At 40.9% G+C, this 12854-nt stretch overlaps 2 protein-coding genes across 2 annotated transcripts; both read left to right on the plus strand.

Moving 5' to 3' along the window:
* The first annotated feature begins 542 nt into the window (after positions 1-542).
* khsrp (KH-type splicing regulatory protein) lies at positions 543-6931 on the plus strand. The gene is made up of 18 exons (XM_041070765.2): positions 543-741; positions 1676-1778; positions 1869-1922; positions 2008-2044; positions 2121-2179; positions 2279-2350; positions 2438-2495; positions 2765-2912; positions 3033-3131; positions 3241-3342; positions 3470-3572; positions 3854-3978; positions 4055-4351; positions 4449-4549; positions 4629-4717; positions 4843-5046; positions 5586-5776; positions 6080-6931. The coding sequence occupies exons 1-18, from the start codon at positions 652-654 to the stop codon at positions 6086-6088; spliced, it is 1941 nt and encodes a 646-aa protein (XP_040926699.1). The 5' UTR covers positions 543-651; the 3' UTR covers positions 6089-6931.
* A 254-nt stretch (positions 6932-7185) lies between these two features.
* Positions 7186-12403, plus strand: dcaf15 (DDB1 and CUL4 associated factor 15). The gene is made up of 13 exons (XM_029150828.3): positions 7186-7345; positions 7952-8049; positions 8397-8535; positions 8673-8779; positions 8886-9022; positions 9116-9277; positions 9472-10089; positions 10173-10264; positions 10490-10612; positions 10790-10872; positions 11044-11148; positions 11228-11343; positions 11660-12403. Exons 1-13 carry the CDS (start codon positions 7250-7252, stop codon positions 11713-11715), a joined length of 1932 nt encoding a protein of 643 aa, XP_029006661.1. The 5' UTR covers positions 7186-7249; the 3' UTR covers positions 11716-12403.
* Positions 12404-12854: the final 451 nt, after the last annotated feature.

The following is a 12854-nucleotide window of genomic DNA, read 5'->3' on the forward strand; positions in this document are numbered from 1 at the left end:
GAATCACCTGCGCTACAGTGATTGGACCTACCTGTCATTTAGCCCCGCCCCCTCTCAGCTTGACCGTTGCTCCCCCTGCTGGACTCTTCATCTTGAAGCTAACGTAAAGTAATGTACAGTACGTACGGTGCTTATACTTGTAAGCTGCTTGGTAGAGCCAAAGAAATGTATATAACTAATTATTAATATGAGCAGTCTGAGAGTGCGATAAGTGTTTGTCACCTTTTTTAATGACTCTTTAATTGATGGGTATTGAAAATAATAAGTCCTCTAGTTTTACATGTAGAAACTTTGACATTTTTTAGAGGCCATATTTGACTTTTAATGCTGATCGAAAAATCTGTCTGCTGAAATAATTAAACCTCTTAATTCTTGACTCTAAAATAAGACGCCGTCAGGTCGTCTCCAAACCAGAAGGCGGCGCTGCCATTCCTTCAAGACGTCCTGTCCCTCCAGAGGGAGAAGCCGGAAGCAGAAGCTCCGGCTTAACGTGCTGTGATTGGTCATTTTGAGGAGGAACTATGCCGGCGTGCTCGGTGAGATCGCTTACATTGGTGCCCCTCTAAGCTCTCGTCTAGTCTTCCCGCTTCTGCGCAGCTCGACCCGGCCACAGCGCTCCAGTCTGCCCCCAGTGTGTCTATAACTGCCAGCATGTCTGATTACGGCGGTCTGTCGACTAATGGAGTCGGTGCTGGGATGAAAAAAGACGCTTTTGCTGATGCCGTACAACGAGCTAGAGAGGTAACTGAATGCACGGCTTGAGGAGAGGACAGCTAGTTAGCCGTGGGGAACACAGCAGCTAATCGAGAGGTTAGCTTTACTTATAGAGCTAGCGGTTAGCAGTGCCATTCATTAGCTAACGTATATGTCTAACAGATTCACGGGTTTAGGGGGCAGCTTTGCTTAGTTTAATGGGCAGCGACACAAACATAGGTCATTAATTTATGTAAATGAAATAAAGCGGTGCTCGTGATCTAGTTCTTTATGTTTCGTTAGACGTCGCTATTAAGCTAAGTTAGTAGCATTGCTAGCTAAGTTAGCTAGGTTAACGTTACTAGCTACATGTAATTACGGTGTCTGTATGTAAAATATAATGTAAAAAAGTTAAACATTGATATGTTTTTGTATGTTAATGATAACTGTGTGACCTGTTAGTCATGAAATTGACAAGAGATCTTAATGTTATGTAGTGAGTACATTTTCACTGAGTATCGGAGTGTAAATAGTTGGGGTCCTCATTTACGGCTGTAAACTTGCTGGTCTGTTTTTTAATCACATTGGTTTATGTATTTGTTTTAAATGTTTCGTCCGAGGTCCAACATTAAAGATGCCAAAGTGATTATGAATATTTCTAAATACAGACATGGAAGCTTAAGATGCTCATGAAATAACTCTATTTATTGTAAGTATTTAAAAATAGTTTTTAGTACTGATGCAGCAGATACATAGGTTTGCTGAGCAACAGTTCACAGAAGGGGTAACGCTTTGTGGGTCTACCTTGGAGATTGGTTCTACCTGTCTTTTGAAAGTTCTGCAGTTAGAAATTTTTATTTAAATCTTTGCCAACACTCTGTTAGTGATGTAAATTTGTATGAAGACTTGTGTCATTCAGTCATCCATAGCTTTCTCAGTGTTGCAAACACTTAATGTTTCATTTACATTTGTGCCCTTCTAGATTGCAGCTAAAATCGGTGGAGACGGAGTCCCCCCAGTGGGCAACAACGGAGGAGCTGAGGGCTATCCATTTGCTGCACAGAAACGATCATTGGAAGATGCAGGTTAAAAATCAGCACAGTCAACCTCTAAGCTACATATATTTTGTACTTCATATGTCCCATTGAAAGGCTTACCCTTATTTTGCCTTTCAGATGAGCCCGATGCTAAGAAGATAGCGTCACAGAGTGAAATGGATTCAGCGTTATGTAAGTTATATGCATGCACACTGTTGGTTTTACTACAATCACCAAGCGTAGTTCCAACTCTTCACCAGGTTTTCTGTTCTTGCAGCTATTGGAGCTCAACTTGCTGCTCTATCGCAACAAAGGTACAGCATTGTTTTTTTACATTGACCTTTGAGATGAGGTATGTATGTATATATAAATTTTGATTTCTTATTACAGTGTCAGGCCATCAACAGTGATGGAAGAGTACAGGGTACCAGATGCTATGGTTGGTCTCAGTGAGTACATGCACACATTGCGTTATTAATTATTGAGAATGTACTGTTGACTTATACACATTCCAACTGACATCTAAATGTGTGTGTTCATATCCTAAGTCATCGGCCGAGGGGGAGAACAAATTAACAAAATACAGCAAGATTCTGGTTGCAAGGTCCAGATAGCACATGGTGAGCTACATGCTAGATGTGAATTTTGAATACCAGCAATATTTTTTCCCAGCTCTCCTTGAATTGACTCTTTCATGTTTCATTTAGACAGTGCTGGTCTTCCAGAAAGAAGTGTTTCTCTCACAGGGCCACCAGATGCCATAATGTAAGTTGTGTTCTCGTTTTAAACAAATCACAGCTACTGAGGATATTTTGGTTATTGCTGTATTACTGCTGGTTTACTCAAATCCTTTGAGCCTGTTGACTAAACATTACATTACGGTGTACAGTTGCTGTTATAGGTATTGTTCTGAAACTAACGATCATTAATCATGATCATGTATGTGTATAATATAATAGTTAGATTGTATGTATGGTGATAGTCTTACACTTCAACAATTTCCTTTCCCTTTTTATATTTTAATTTGCCTCCAGGAGGGCAAAGGCTCTTATCGATGACGTGGTGTCCAGGGGTCATGAGTCGTCTAATGGTCAAGCAGGTTCTGTGCAGGAAATGATTATTCCAGCAGGCAAGGCTGGTCTTATTATAGGAAAAGGAGGAGAGACCATTAAGCAGCTACAGGTGAGTAGTGCCTGTTTTGTGGCATTATTAGAAAGATCAAATCTGTTCTAGTGAATAGTCAAATTGAATATGTTAATTTCTTGCCTTTTATACATTTTAACACGTCTTGCAAATGTCTAGGAGCGAGCTGGAGTTAAAATGATTCTTATTCAAGATGGATCCCAGCCACCCAATATAGATAAACCCTTACGGATCATTGGAGACCCCTATAAAGTGCAGGTACTCTTTAGGCTTCCTGGAGATATTTTTATCTGATTGGCAGGTGTCTTGTACTCAAGTGTCACATTCTGTTGACTCGCTTGTTTTTGCTTCATGTTGCTTCTTGTAGCAAGCAAAAGATATGGTCAACGAGATTCTTCGAGAAAGGGATCATGCAGGTTTTGGAGATAGGAATGAATATGGATCTAGGATGGGTGGGGGAGGCATCGAGGTAAGTAACATATTTCAATACAAAAATTAATACTGACAGATGATGCAGTTGTGCATGTTTACGCATCTCTGCAAAAACTGCACATTTTAGGTTGTAACCATTTAGTATTCATTTTGTTGGTGTGCAGATAGCTGTGCCACGCCACTCTGTAGGAGTTGTTATTGGTCGTAGTGGGGAGATGATCAAGAAGATCCAGAGTGATGCTGGAGTGAAGATACAGTTTAAACCAGGTTAGAACTCAAGACATTATACTATATATAATATAAAACTGTTTTCATTAATTACTTTGCATAAATGCAACTCTTACTTACATACAACAAAACATATTGTTATACATGCTGTTGCAATGTATTTAATATGTATTATTATACCAGTCTGATTTGAGTTTGGTCCAAATTGACCTCCTTTAGAATCCGAATTACATGTTAACTTCACTAAGACTTAAGCTTAGTTTGTTGTGATAGTGTTTTTTTTCTCATTAATAATTCCAACTGTCCATCCATCCATACAGATGATGGTTCGGGTCCAGAAAAAATTGCCCATATTATGGGTCCACCAGAACAGTGTCAGCATGCTGCCTCAATCATCACAGACCTGCTACAGAGCATCAGAGCCCGGGAAGAGGGTGGGCAAGGGGTAAGTACAGTGCAGAGGTGTATTTTCTCAGTCTGTGGTGATAGAAACTCGTATTTTATTTTTTTTCCCTACACAGGGTCCCCCAGGTCCTGGTGCAGGGATGCCACCTGGTGGGAGAGGGCGTGGTAGAGGTCAAGGGAACTGGGGTCCACCTGGGGGAGAGATGACCTTCTCCATTCCTGCTCACAAATGTGGGCTTGTCATTGGCAGAGGAGGAGAGAATGTCAAGTCCATAAACCAGCAGACTGGTGCGTTTGTGGAAATATCTCGCCAGCCCCCACCAGATGGTGACTTAGACTTTAAACTGTTCATCATTCGTGGCTCCCCGCAACAGATTGACCATGCAAAGCAGCTTATAGAAGAGAAAATTGAGGTACATTCAAATAACTAAGAAGCGGTGATGGGAAACAATGATATGGTTTTAAAATGATATTTACTATGTATTTTTTTTCTCGGTGTATTCCCTTTAGGGTCCACTGTGTCCTGTGGGGGGTGGTCCTGGTCCAGGGGGTCCAATGGGTCCTTATAACCCCAACCCTTATAATGCAGGGCCTCCTGGTGGTGCACCACAGTAAGTGCAGTTCACAATGTGAACAGTATGATATGAATGTATGTGTTTAATGTTTAAACTGTCCTGTGTTCCTTTTTAGTGGAGCTGCACCTGGTGGTCCTCAATACTGTCCTCAGGGCTGGGGAAATACCTACCAGCAATGGCAAGCCCCAGGTCCCCATGACCCCAGTGAGTACTTTTTTTTGTTATTTTGTGCACTTGCATAAATTCTTCCCAAAAATTCTGTATCGATACTGACTTTTTTTGCAGTATTATGTTGAACTGAGTTTTTTTTCTATTCTAACCTGCATTAGGTAAGACGGCAACAGATCCCAATTCAGCATGGGCAGCGTACTATGCACAGTACTATGGCCAACAAACAGGGGGTGCAATGGCAGGTCAGGCTCCAGGAGCCCCTTCAGCAGCACCAGGGGACCAGAGCCCAGTAGTACAGACCCCTGGGGGGCAGCCAGATTACACAAAGGCTTGGGAAGAATACTACAAGAAGATGGGCATGAGTAAGTTAAATAAAAATTTAAGTAAGCGTTGCAATTTGAATTGTAGTATTTGTCGTGAATTGAGTATCTACATTTGAAAGATTTAATTAGGGCAGTGAGTGTTCAGAGTTTTAGAATGATAAAAGTGATGCCAGTTTTAACCGTACAGATAACCATTTTTATCAAATGAGAATTTACAGTTATCACAGCTGTTTTGTGGCCTGGTAGCTCAGTGGGTGGGGCTTTGGCAGGAAAACGAGAGGTCCTCTGTTCGATCCCTGACTACAAGGCGTGTCCTTGAGCAAGATATTTCACACTAGCTCCCCAGGTGCCGTTTCATGGCAGCCCACTGCTTCCCCGGGGAATGGCTCAAATGCAGAGAATTGAAGTAATTTCCCCGCTGTGGGACCATAAAAGGCTTTTTTTTATCTCTTAAATATCAGTGAGAAGATTTATAATTAAAGAATAGTTTATCCCAGTTTGCTGTACAACGTTTCATGTTTTAAACATTTCATTTAGGTGATCTAGTTAAAGAGTAATATTACTTGTTGTTTTTCCAGCTCAACCATCTGGAGGAGCAGCAGCAGCTCCAGGCACTGCAGCAACTGCTGCCGCTGCAGGTGGCGCTGCAGCTGGAGGTCAGCAGGATTACAGTGCCGCCTGGGCTGAGTACTACAGACAGCAAGCTGCGTACTATGGCCAGGCAGGGCAGGCACCTGGACAGGCAGCTGGTCCACAGCAGGGACAACAGGTATCACAAGCATGTCTCAAAAAAACGACAACAAAACTTCTTGTTGGAAAATATTTTGCGCACTTTTCTGTGTTGGGGAAGAAAGTGACAGTGTATTGGTGTAAAACAATAGGTGCATGAATACCACTTAACCCTAATCTGATTGGATTACTTCAAAGTAACAAGAGCTAAATTCATTCAAATGAATAATCCATTAGGTATTTTCCAGATCTTAAAGTATTAATTGCACTTGATACTTTATAACTGTATTTATGAAAGACACATGGGAGCAAATTTAAAATTGATTTCTGTATTTCTTTTCAGACTCAATAAAGTGCCACGGACTGTTGGACACTTGGATCTGGACTTGTTTAGGGGTTTGTTTGTTTTTTGTTTTTTTGCCAAGAGGTTTCCCTTTTGGCTTTAATAGGACAATACCATGGTTTGCTCATCCATTTAGGCATTTTCTATTCCAACATACTTGTTTTTTTGTTTTTGTTTTTTTGACGGCGGGGGTGTCAAAACATGAGAGAGAAGAGGAACACATTTTGCCCATACATTGAACAAAGCACTAAACTACTGGGGTTAGTATTTAGTTTCTCCCTTCACCTTACCCTTTCCCTGTAATACATTAGCTTTTTTAATAAAGGTGAAATAAGATTTTTTTTTCCTGCAATCTAGCACAACACTGACACACGTCAGTATTCTGAGTGTAAAAACTGTCAGTATTTTGATTATATTCAAAAATTGCGTTTGTAAGAAAGTCAGACCTTTTTCCCTACTTGGTACCTTTTTTTTCTTTTTCTTTTAATCTTTATTTTTAAAATAACATTCCCCATGTTTCAGATGCAGGCATATTTTCCCTGCTACCATGGCTTAATTTTATTAATTGTAATTATTTTCCTTGAGGGGGCTGTGTGTGTCTGTATACAGTGAATGTTACTGAACAGAAGTGTGTAAGCTGACCATAAATAAGGCGTAATAAGTCTTGTGTGGTGGCTGTGTGTGTATGCGCATGTATGTTTGTGTGCTTGACTGCCCTCTGCTTAATTCCTACAGATTTGTTGGAAGTTATTTTTTGTTTCAGTTGGTCCTGTGATTGAATGATGATTTTGTTAATGTCATTTTTTTACTGCTTGTTTTTAAATACTTAAAATAAAAATATTGAAATGATCAGTCTCCTGTGTGGTTATCACCTGTATTGTATTTAGGATGTTTCTGTAAATTAAAGCATAAGAGTGCGCTAAAATATCTAAAAATAAAAATCCTAATTTGTCATGTTTATGTTTAATGTCTCGTGTTGCAAGTAGAGGCAACGAGACAGAGCCTATAGGTACTTTGGTGTTGCCCTTCTTGAGCTTTAGTCATCTGTCGTGAAACGCCTTTGTTTTGCCTTTGATGGACGGTGCTACTGACGAATGAGGACAGTCCGGTGCGGCCCGCGGACCAATCAGGACGATCCTGTGTGAACGAGGCAAAATAGTTCGGTTGGAGATGGCGCCCAGCTCGAAATCGGCAAAGGACGACAAGAAACAGAAAACGCAAAGAAAACATAAAGACCATGTCGTGAAGCTTCTGATGCGTGGGAAGGTAGGCATAAATCCCATTAAACGTCCCGTTAAAGCGACTTCTTCTTTAAGGACGCGAGCCTGCCTCAGCAAACGCCTCTTTTCAGGGGCGTCTAAGACTGTAAGCTAGTTGCTAACTAGCTTTCTAGCTAACTGCCCTAACGGCTAATGGATGGCAGGTGGCTAATTGACTAATGCCTCTTAAAGGAAGCAAGATCATAATGTAGTTATTAAAGGTGACGTAGAGCGGTGTTACGTTCTCTCACTTTGTCTCGTTAACAGATTCGCAAAAATGTAAGTAAACCGTGTTGGCATGCTAGCTATTTTACCCAGCAGTAAATAATTGCTGTAGTGTAATGTTAAAGCCCTTTCGGCGTTAGCTTGTGGTTAACCGCAGCTGAAGCTGTCAAAAAACACAACCTTCACCCTTCTAGTTATTGTGACCCGTTTAGATGTTACTCAGTAAACACCTTTACTGTATGAGTACTTAAGGTAATCAAGAAACCTCTGCTGGGTGTAGAATTTAAATAAATGTCTTTGCCATAACCATTCTGAAAAGCTGTGTGTTATGAACACGTTTCATGTTACACTACGGACGTTTATGTGAAGTTGTCATCTCTTCCCGAAGCTATCAGGTCAGTTTTCTCAGCGTCTGTTTAGGAAGCTTCCACCTCGAGTGTGTGTCCCGTTGAAAAACATCGTCAGTGAGGAATTCCTGAGAGCGGGGTGAGTGAGGTTTGTTGTGATAACACGTGTAGCTCCACACACTGTTGTTTTATTTTGGTAATGCTTATGGTTTACCACACTGTCTATTTCAAACAAAATGGGGGTGACTGACTTGATCATTCTTTAATGTTAATCCCCGCATCTGAAATCCTAAATACTTTTATTCCCTCAGCTGAGACAAACATTTTACACCTCAAATGTACAGTCTACAGGTGAATACATGGTACCTGAGCACCACTGTGCTGTGCTGTTTGTCAGTGTCTATGTCAGTCCTGCACCACAGTGTTCACAGTGTGGGTCTATCATTGTTCAAGCTGTTGATTACTCTGTCACTTTTTTGGTTTTAGTCATATCTTTCTTGGCTTCACCAAATGTGGCCGCTACGTTCTGTCATACACCAGTGACTGTGGAGAAGATGATGACTTTTCCTTCTACACCTACCATCTGTATTGGTGGGAGTTCAACCTGCATAGTAGACTCAAACAGGTAACTCAGAAAACCACAGAACTTGTACAACTACAAAAATGTGTGTTAATGGAGAGCTGTGTTAAATCTGCTGAATGTTTTGTTACTATATCTTGTATCTTATATCTTGTAATATCTAATTCTGCTTATACTTTTAGGTTCATCATGTGCGGTTGTTCGCTGGTGAGGAAATCTACAGTGATCTATACTTGACAGTGTGTGAGTGGCCAAATGATCACTCCAAAATTGTCATCTTTGGGTTCAAGTAAGCAATGATATTATTTGCTAAAGAACGATATGATATAGAACTGTTGTTTAGCAGTTTTTGGTTCAAAGAGTTTTAATTTTGTATGTGTGTTTCTTTCTGCCAGTACACGCTCAGTACTGATGAATTTGATGATGACAGATGAAAACAACAGAGATATCTACATCACTGTTGCTTCTATGCCTCCTCCCAAACCTTGCTCTTACTGTTGTCCAGTTCCCACAGTCAGTACTGTCCGCACAGGTGAACACACATATCCACATATGCACAAAATGCCCAACTCTACTAGCGACATTGTCTGTTTATCTCTTATCTTGCGTCTTCGTATCTCTTCAGGAAGTGGCGAGTGTCTGGAACATGGCTATGTGCTCAACAGCAGGTACCAGGTGGTGTATCCATTCCCCACTTTTCAGCCAGCTTTCCAACTAAAGAAGGACCAGGTCATCCTGTTAAACACTAGCTACTCTCTGGTGGCTTGTGCCATTTCACTTTGCCCAGGTAATACACACACAAGAAGAATACTTTACGTAACTCTGTAAGAATAGTCATCTGGGTTAGGTCATTATAAACAGTTCAGGTTAAGCCATTTCAAAGAAGCTGAAGTTAATAGAAATGGATTTGTGGAAGTCGGAAGATTTTATAATTTAGCATTAAATATAATTTTTGAGTCTTTTCATTTTGTATTTCTGCAGGTAAGGGGCAGTCCTCACAGATTCTCTACACAAAAAGAGTATCTCAGTCAAATCAAGCCTCCACGTCTGCTTCCTCCACCACCTCTGCCTCTTCTTCCTCACTACCTCAGGGGTCTCCCGAAAGCCGACCACCACCTAGCAGGCCTGTTCCAATCCCCTCATCTCCCAGACAGTCTCAGGCAGCTGTGAAAGCCAGAGAGTTTGCAGCTGACCTTTTTAGGCGGTCTCAGGGTGGTGGTGGAGGAAGTGGGAGAGAAACAGAGAGCCAAGACAAGAGAATAACTGATGGTGGTGAAAGAGAGGCAGCTCAGATACCAGGAGACACAGTGATAAGTGTCGAGAGGAGGAGAGAAGAGGAGGTTTTTAGAGAGAAGAAAGAAGAAGAGAGACGGACTACTTTATTTCAAGCATCAACATCAGATGTGAGCCACAGTTTGCATCCACGCCTGGAACAAGTGATGTCTCCTGCATCATCCTCCTCATCACCTTCATCCCCCCCAACCCCATCCTTAATACAAGATGTTGGTCCCTGTGAGCCTGGATATGTAAACTACTCACGCCTGCACTACTGCCTTCAGCAGCCAGGGGCACCAGAACAGAATGCAGGAGGTGCTGGAGGTGAGAGGCAGAAGCAGACACAGAGACACTCAGCAGGGCAATTCTGAAGGTGCTAAACGTCCCTATTCTGCTTCTATCTGTAGGTTATGAAGATGATAAGGTCCAGCTGCCTTTCACAGTCACAGATCTGAAAGGACGAAACCTACAGTTGGTCACTGGGCCACACAGTGGGCAGGTGTGTGGATCAAATAAAAAACAGGACAATGTATTTAATGTGTTAAGTTGTCCCATCTGTACTGGTGAGCCGATCAATTAAGGTCAAGATCAAGTTGCCTTTGTTTGTTTAAATTGATTTCATATGTGATCAGTGCATGTTTTTATGTTGTTAGTGTTGATTTACCTCTGTTAATAAAGGAAATGTTGTCTTTTGGTAGTTTGACCTGTGATTTCTCTTTTTCAGAGTGTGTGTGTGGAACAGTTGACTCTAGACTTTGAGTATCTTATCAATGAGGTGATCAGGAACGATGCTGTCTGGGCCCCTCAGTTCTGCTCCTTCAGTGACTATGATGTCGTGATATTAGAGGTCAGTGCACCCACATAAAGTCCTGATGACTTGACAACAATAAATATATTTAAAAATGTCTTCCGTATACTAAAATATACAAACTGACCACTTTAGAAATGACATTGGTACAATTCATTACAAACTAATAGAGAGGCCTTTTTTCAATCAACCTTGACCATGTTGACTTGATTGTAGGTGTGTGCAGAGACCAACACTGTGATGATCAACATTGGTCTGTTGCTACTTGCCTTCTCCAACTCAGAAGAGGAGCACTGCAGGTACCTGATTTCCTCCTTACTGCTGAACAGTGTGTTAATTCATCCAATGCATTTTCATTGACTATATCTGTCCCTATTTTTTAAGAATCAACACTCATTTGATCTTTAAATGCAGCTGTCCCACACTTTAACCAGTTCCTGCTAATTCAGCTTTTCCTATTTTTGTTGCAGACCAAACACCTACCATTCCAACCTCCAAGTTAGCTGGGACCTTACCACCAGTGTATGTCGCACCGTGGGTGTTGGTGACCTTACAGAGGTCAAGGGTCAGACTAGGTGAGAAACTGCTGCCAAATGTTTTCCCTGTTACGCATTGAGGTGTGGATAGATGCGCTGATCTTTTACTCTTTGTCAGTGGGAGTGTGTGGAGCACTTACAGGAAGTCCTGTGTGAACACAGTGATGAAGTGGCTGGTTCCAGAGAGCAGCTCCCGCCATATCAATCGCATGACAAATGAAGCTCTACACAAAGGTGGGTTGTAGAGGATTATGGTGTCCTGATGTTTGCTGCGGAATATTCCACACAATTTTCAACTTTTAGTGTCAAGATCTTCTCTGTGCATTTGACAATTTAATGTATTTCGGTTTCACTTGGATACAAAGTAAAAGAAAACAGAAGTGTGTGGATAAGGATTAATTGTGTGTGTGTGTGTGTGTGTGTGTGTGTGTGTGTGTGTGTGTGTGTGTGTGTGTGTGTGTGTGTGTGTGTTTTGACATTTCAATGACACTTATGTACTTCTGTTTGTAAATGTAGAAGTAAATTCATTGGACAATCTCACCACCTTTAGGCTCCTCCCTGCAAGTGCTGGCAGATAGTGACCGATGTACCTGGATTGTATTATGAAGAAGGAAGAGGGCTGCAAGTGTCAAGAGCCACAGAAACTAAAGCACACATGTACATGGCGTCATGTCTATATCTTCAGCACAGAGGCCTTTGGCCTTATTCTGAGGGAAATTGCATACATTTGTTTAAATGTGTCAAACTGAATAGTGAATGGGCTTTATTTGTAACTGTGTACTGTATTATTGCAACCACCAAAGCCACGAGCTGAAGGGAAGTAACTTTTTTCTTTTAATACATGAAGAGATGATGAAATGACGTGTGTGTTTTTGTAATTGAATGTATGCATTTTCTGCACCAGTGCAACAAGGTAAATTCATTGTGTGTGTGTGTGCGCGCGCATGAGAGAGAGAGAGAGATTTCGTCATTTGACAGATTTGCTGCTTCTGAATAAGCCGTTCTATTATCTGGCCTGGACTACTTCAGTTTACCTGTGTTTACTCATAAGGCCACATTATTTAAAATTAGACCAGGTGAATGAAGGGCATCATTTGATTTTTTTGGTTCTTAACTGGCATGTAAGTCACACTATGATCTGTTAGATTATTTTGTTAAAAATAAAATGTTTAAAGTGTAGGGTTTTCAATTTATTTGTAGGTTTTCACCTTGTTACACTGAGAAATAAGTTTAATGTGTGTTGGAATTTCAAACCTCACAAAAGAGTCAACAAATAAATATCTATACAAATTGATTATAACCTGTAAGTTCCTTGATACTGTAGCGCTAAATCAGTTTTACCCATTCAGTTCTGTTCACTAATCAAAAGGTATTACCTTCTAAAAGCTTTCTAGGCAGACATTAACTGTGTTAACTTTATACTTTATCAGATGTTCCAAATGGGCAGTTGCTTTAAAACGTGATCCATATTAGAGAAGTGGGACCTACAGCCTGTTATTTCAATCAGTGTTAATATACATTGCTTGTAAGTTTTTACTACAATTCTACATCAATGGAGCTAAAACAGTAGCTAAATTAATGTAACGTGGAGTAATAAGACTAAGAGCTGAGTCCATGAGGGAATAAACGTGGCACAGGTTTTGAGAGCAATCACATCCTTTTAACAGTCAGACTTAAGCTACAAACGTTTATCACAGATACAAGTTCAAAGTCTTCAAAGTAACATCAAGAGGACCTCAAGAGGT

This window comes from Betta splendens, chromosome 1 (assembly GCF_900634795.4).
Source record: "Betta splendens chromosome 1, fBetSpl5.4, whole genome shotgun sequence".
NCBI classification, from domain to species: Eukaryota; Metazoa; Chordata; class Actinopteri; order Anabantiformes; family Osphronemidae; genus Betta; species Betta splendens.

Excerpts from the sequence above, each read along its gene's own strand:
- dcaf15 (XM_029150828.3), top strand. The coding sequence starts at position 7,250 with ATGGCGCCCAGCTCGAAATCGGCAAAGGACGACAAGAAACAGAAAACG. Across the intron at positions 10,090-10,172 it reads GAATGCAGGAGGTGCTGGAG|GTTATGAAGATGATAAGGTC; the intron begins GTGAGAGGCAGA and ends TTCTATCTGTAG. Across the intron at positions 10,265-10,489 it reads CTGGGCCACACAGTGGGCAG|AGTGTGTGTGTGGAACAGTT; the intron begins GTGTGTGGATCA and ends TCTCTTTTTCAG.
- khsrp (XM_041070765.2), top strand. The coding sequence starts at position 652 with ATGTCTGATTACGGCGGTCTGTCGACTAATGGAGTCGGTGCTGGGATG. Across the intron at positions 2,351-2,437 it reads CAAGGTCCAGATAGCACATG|ACAGTGCTGGTCTTCCAGAA; the intron begins GTGAGCTACATG and ends TGTTTCATTTAG. Across the intron at positions 3,573-3,853 it reads GAAGATACAGTTTAAACCAG|ATGATGGTTCGGGTCCAGAA; the intron begins GTTAGAACTCAA and ends CCATCCATACAG.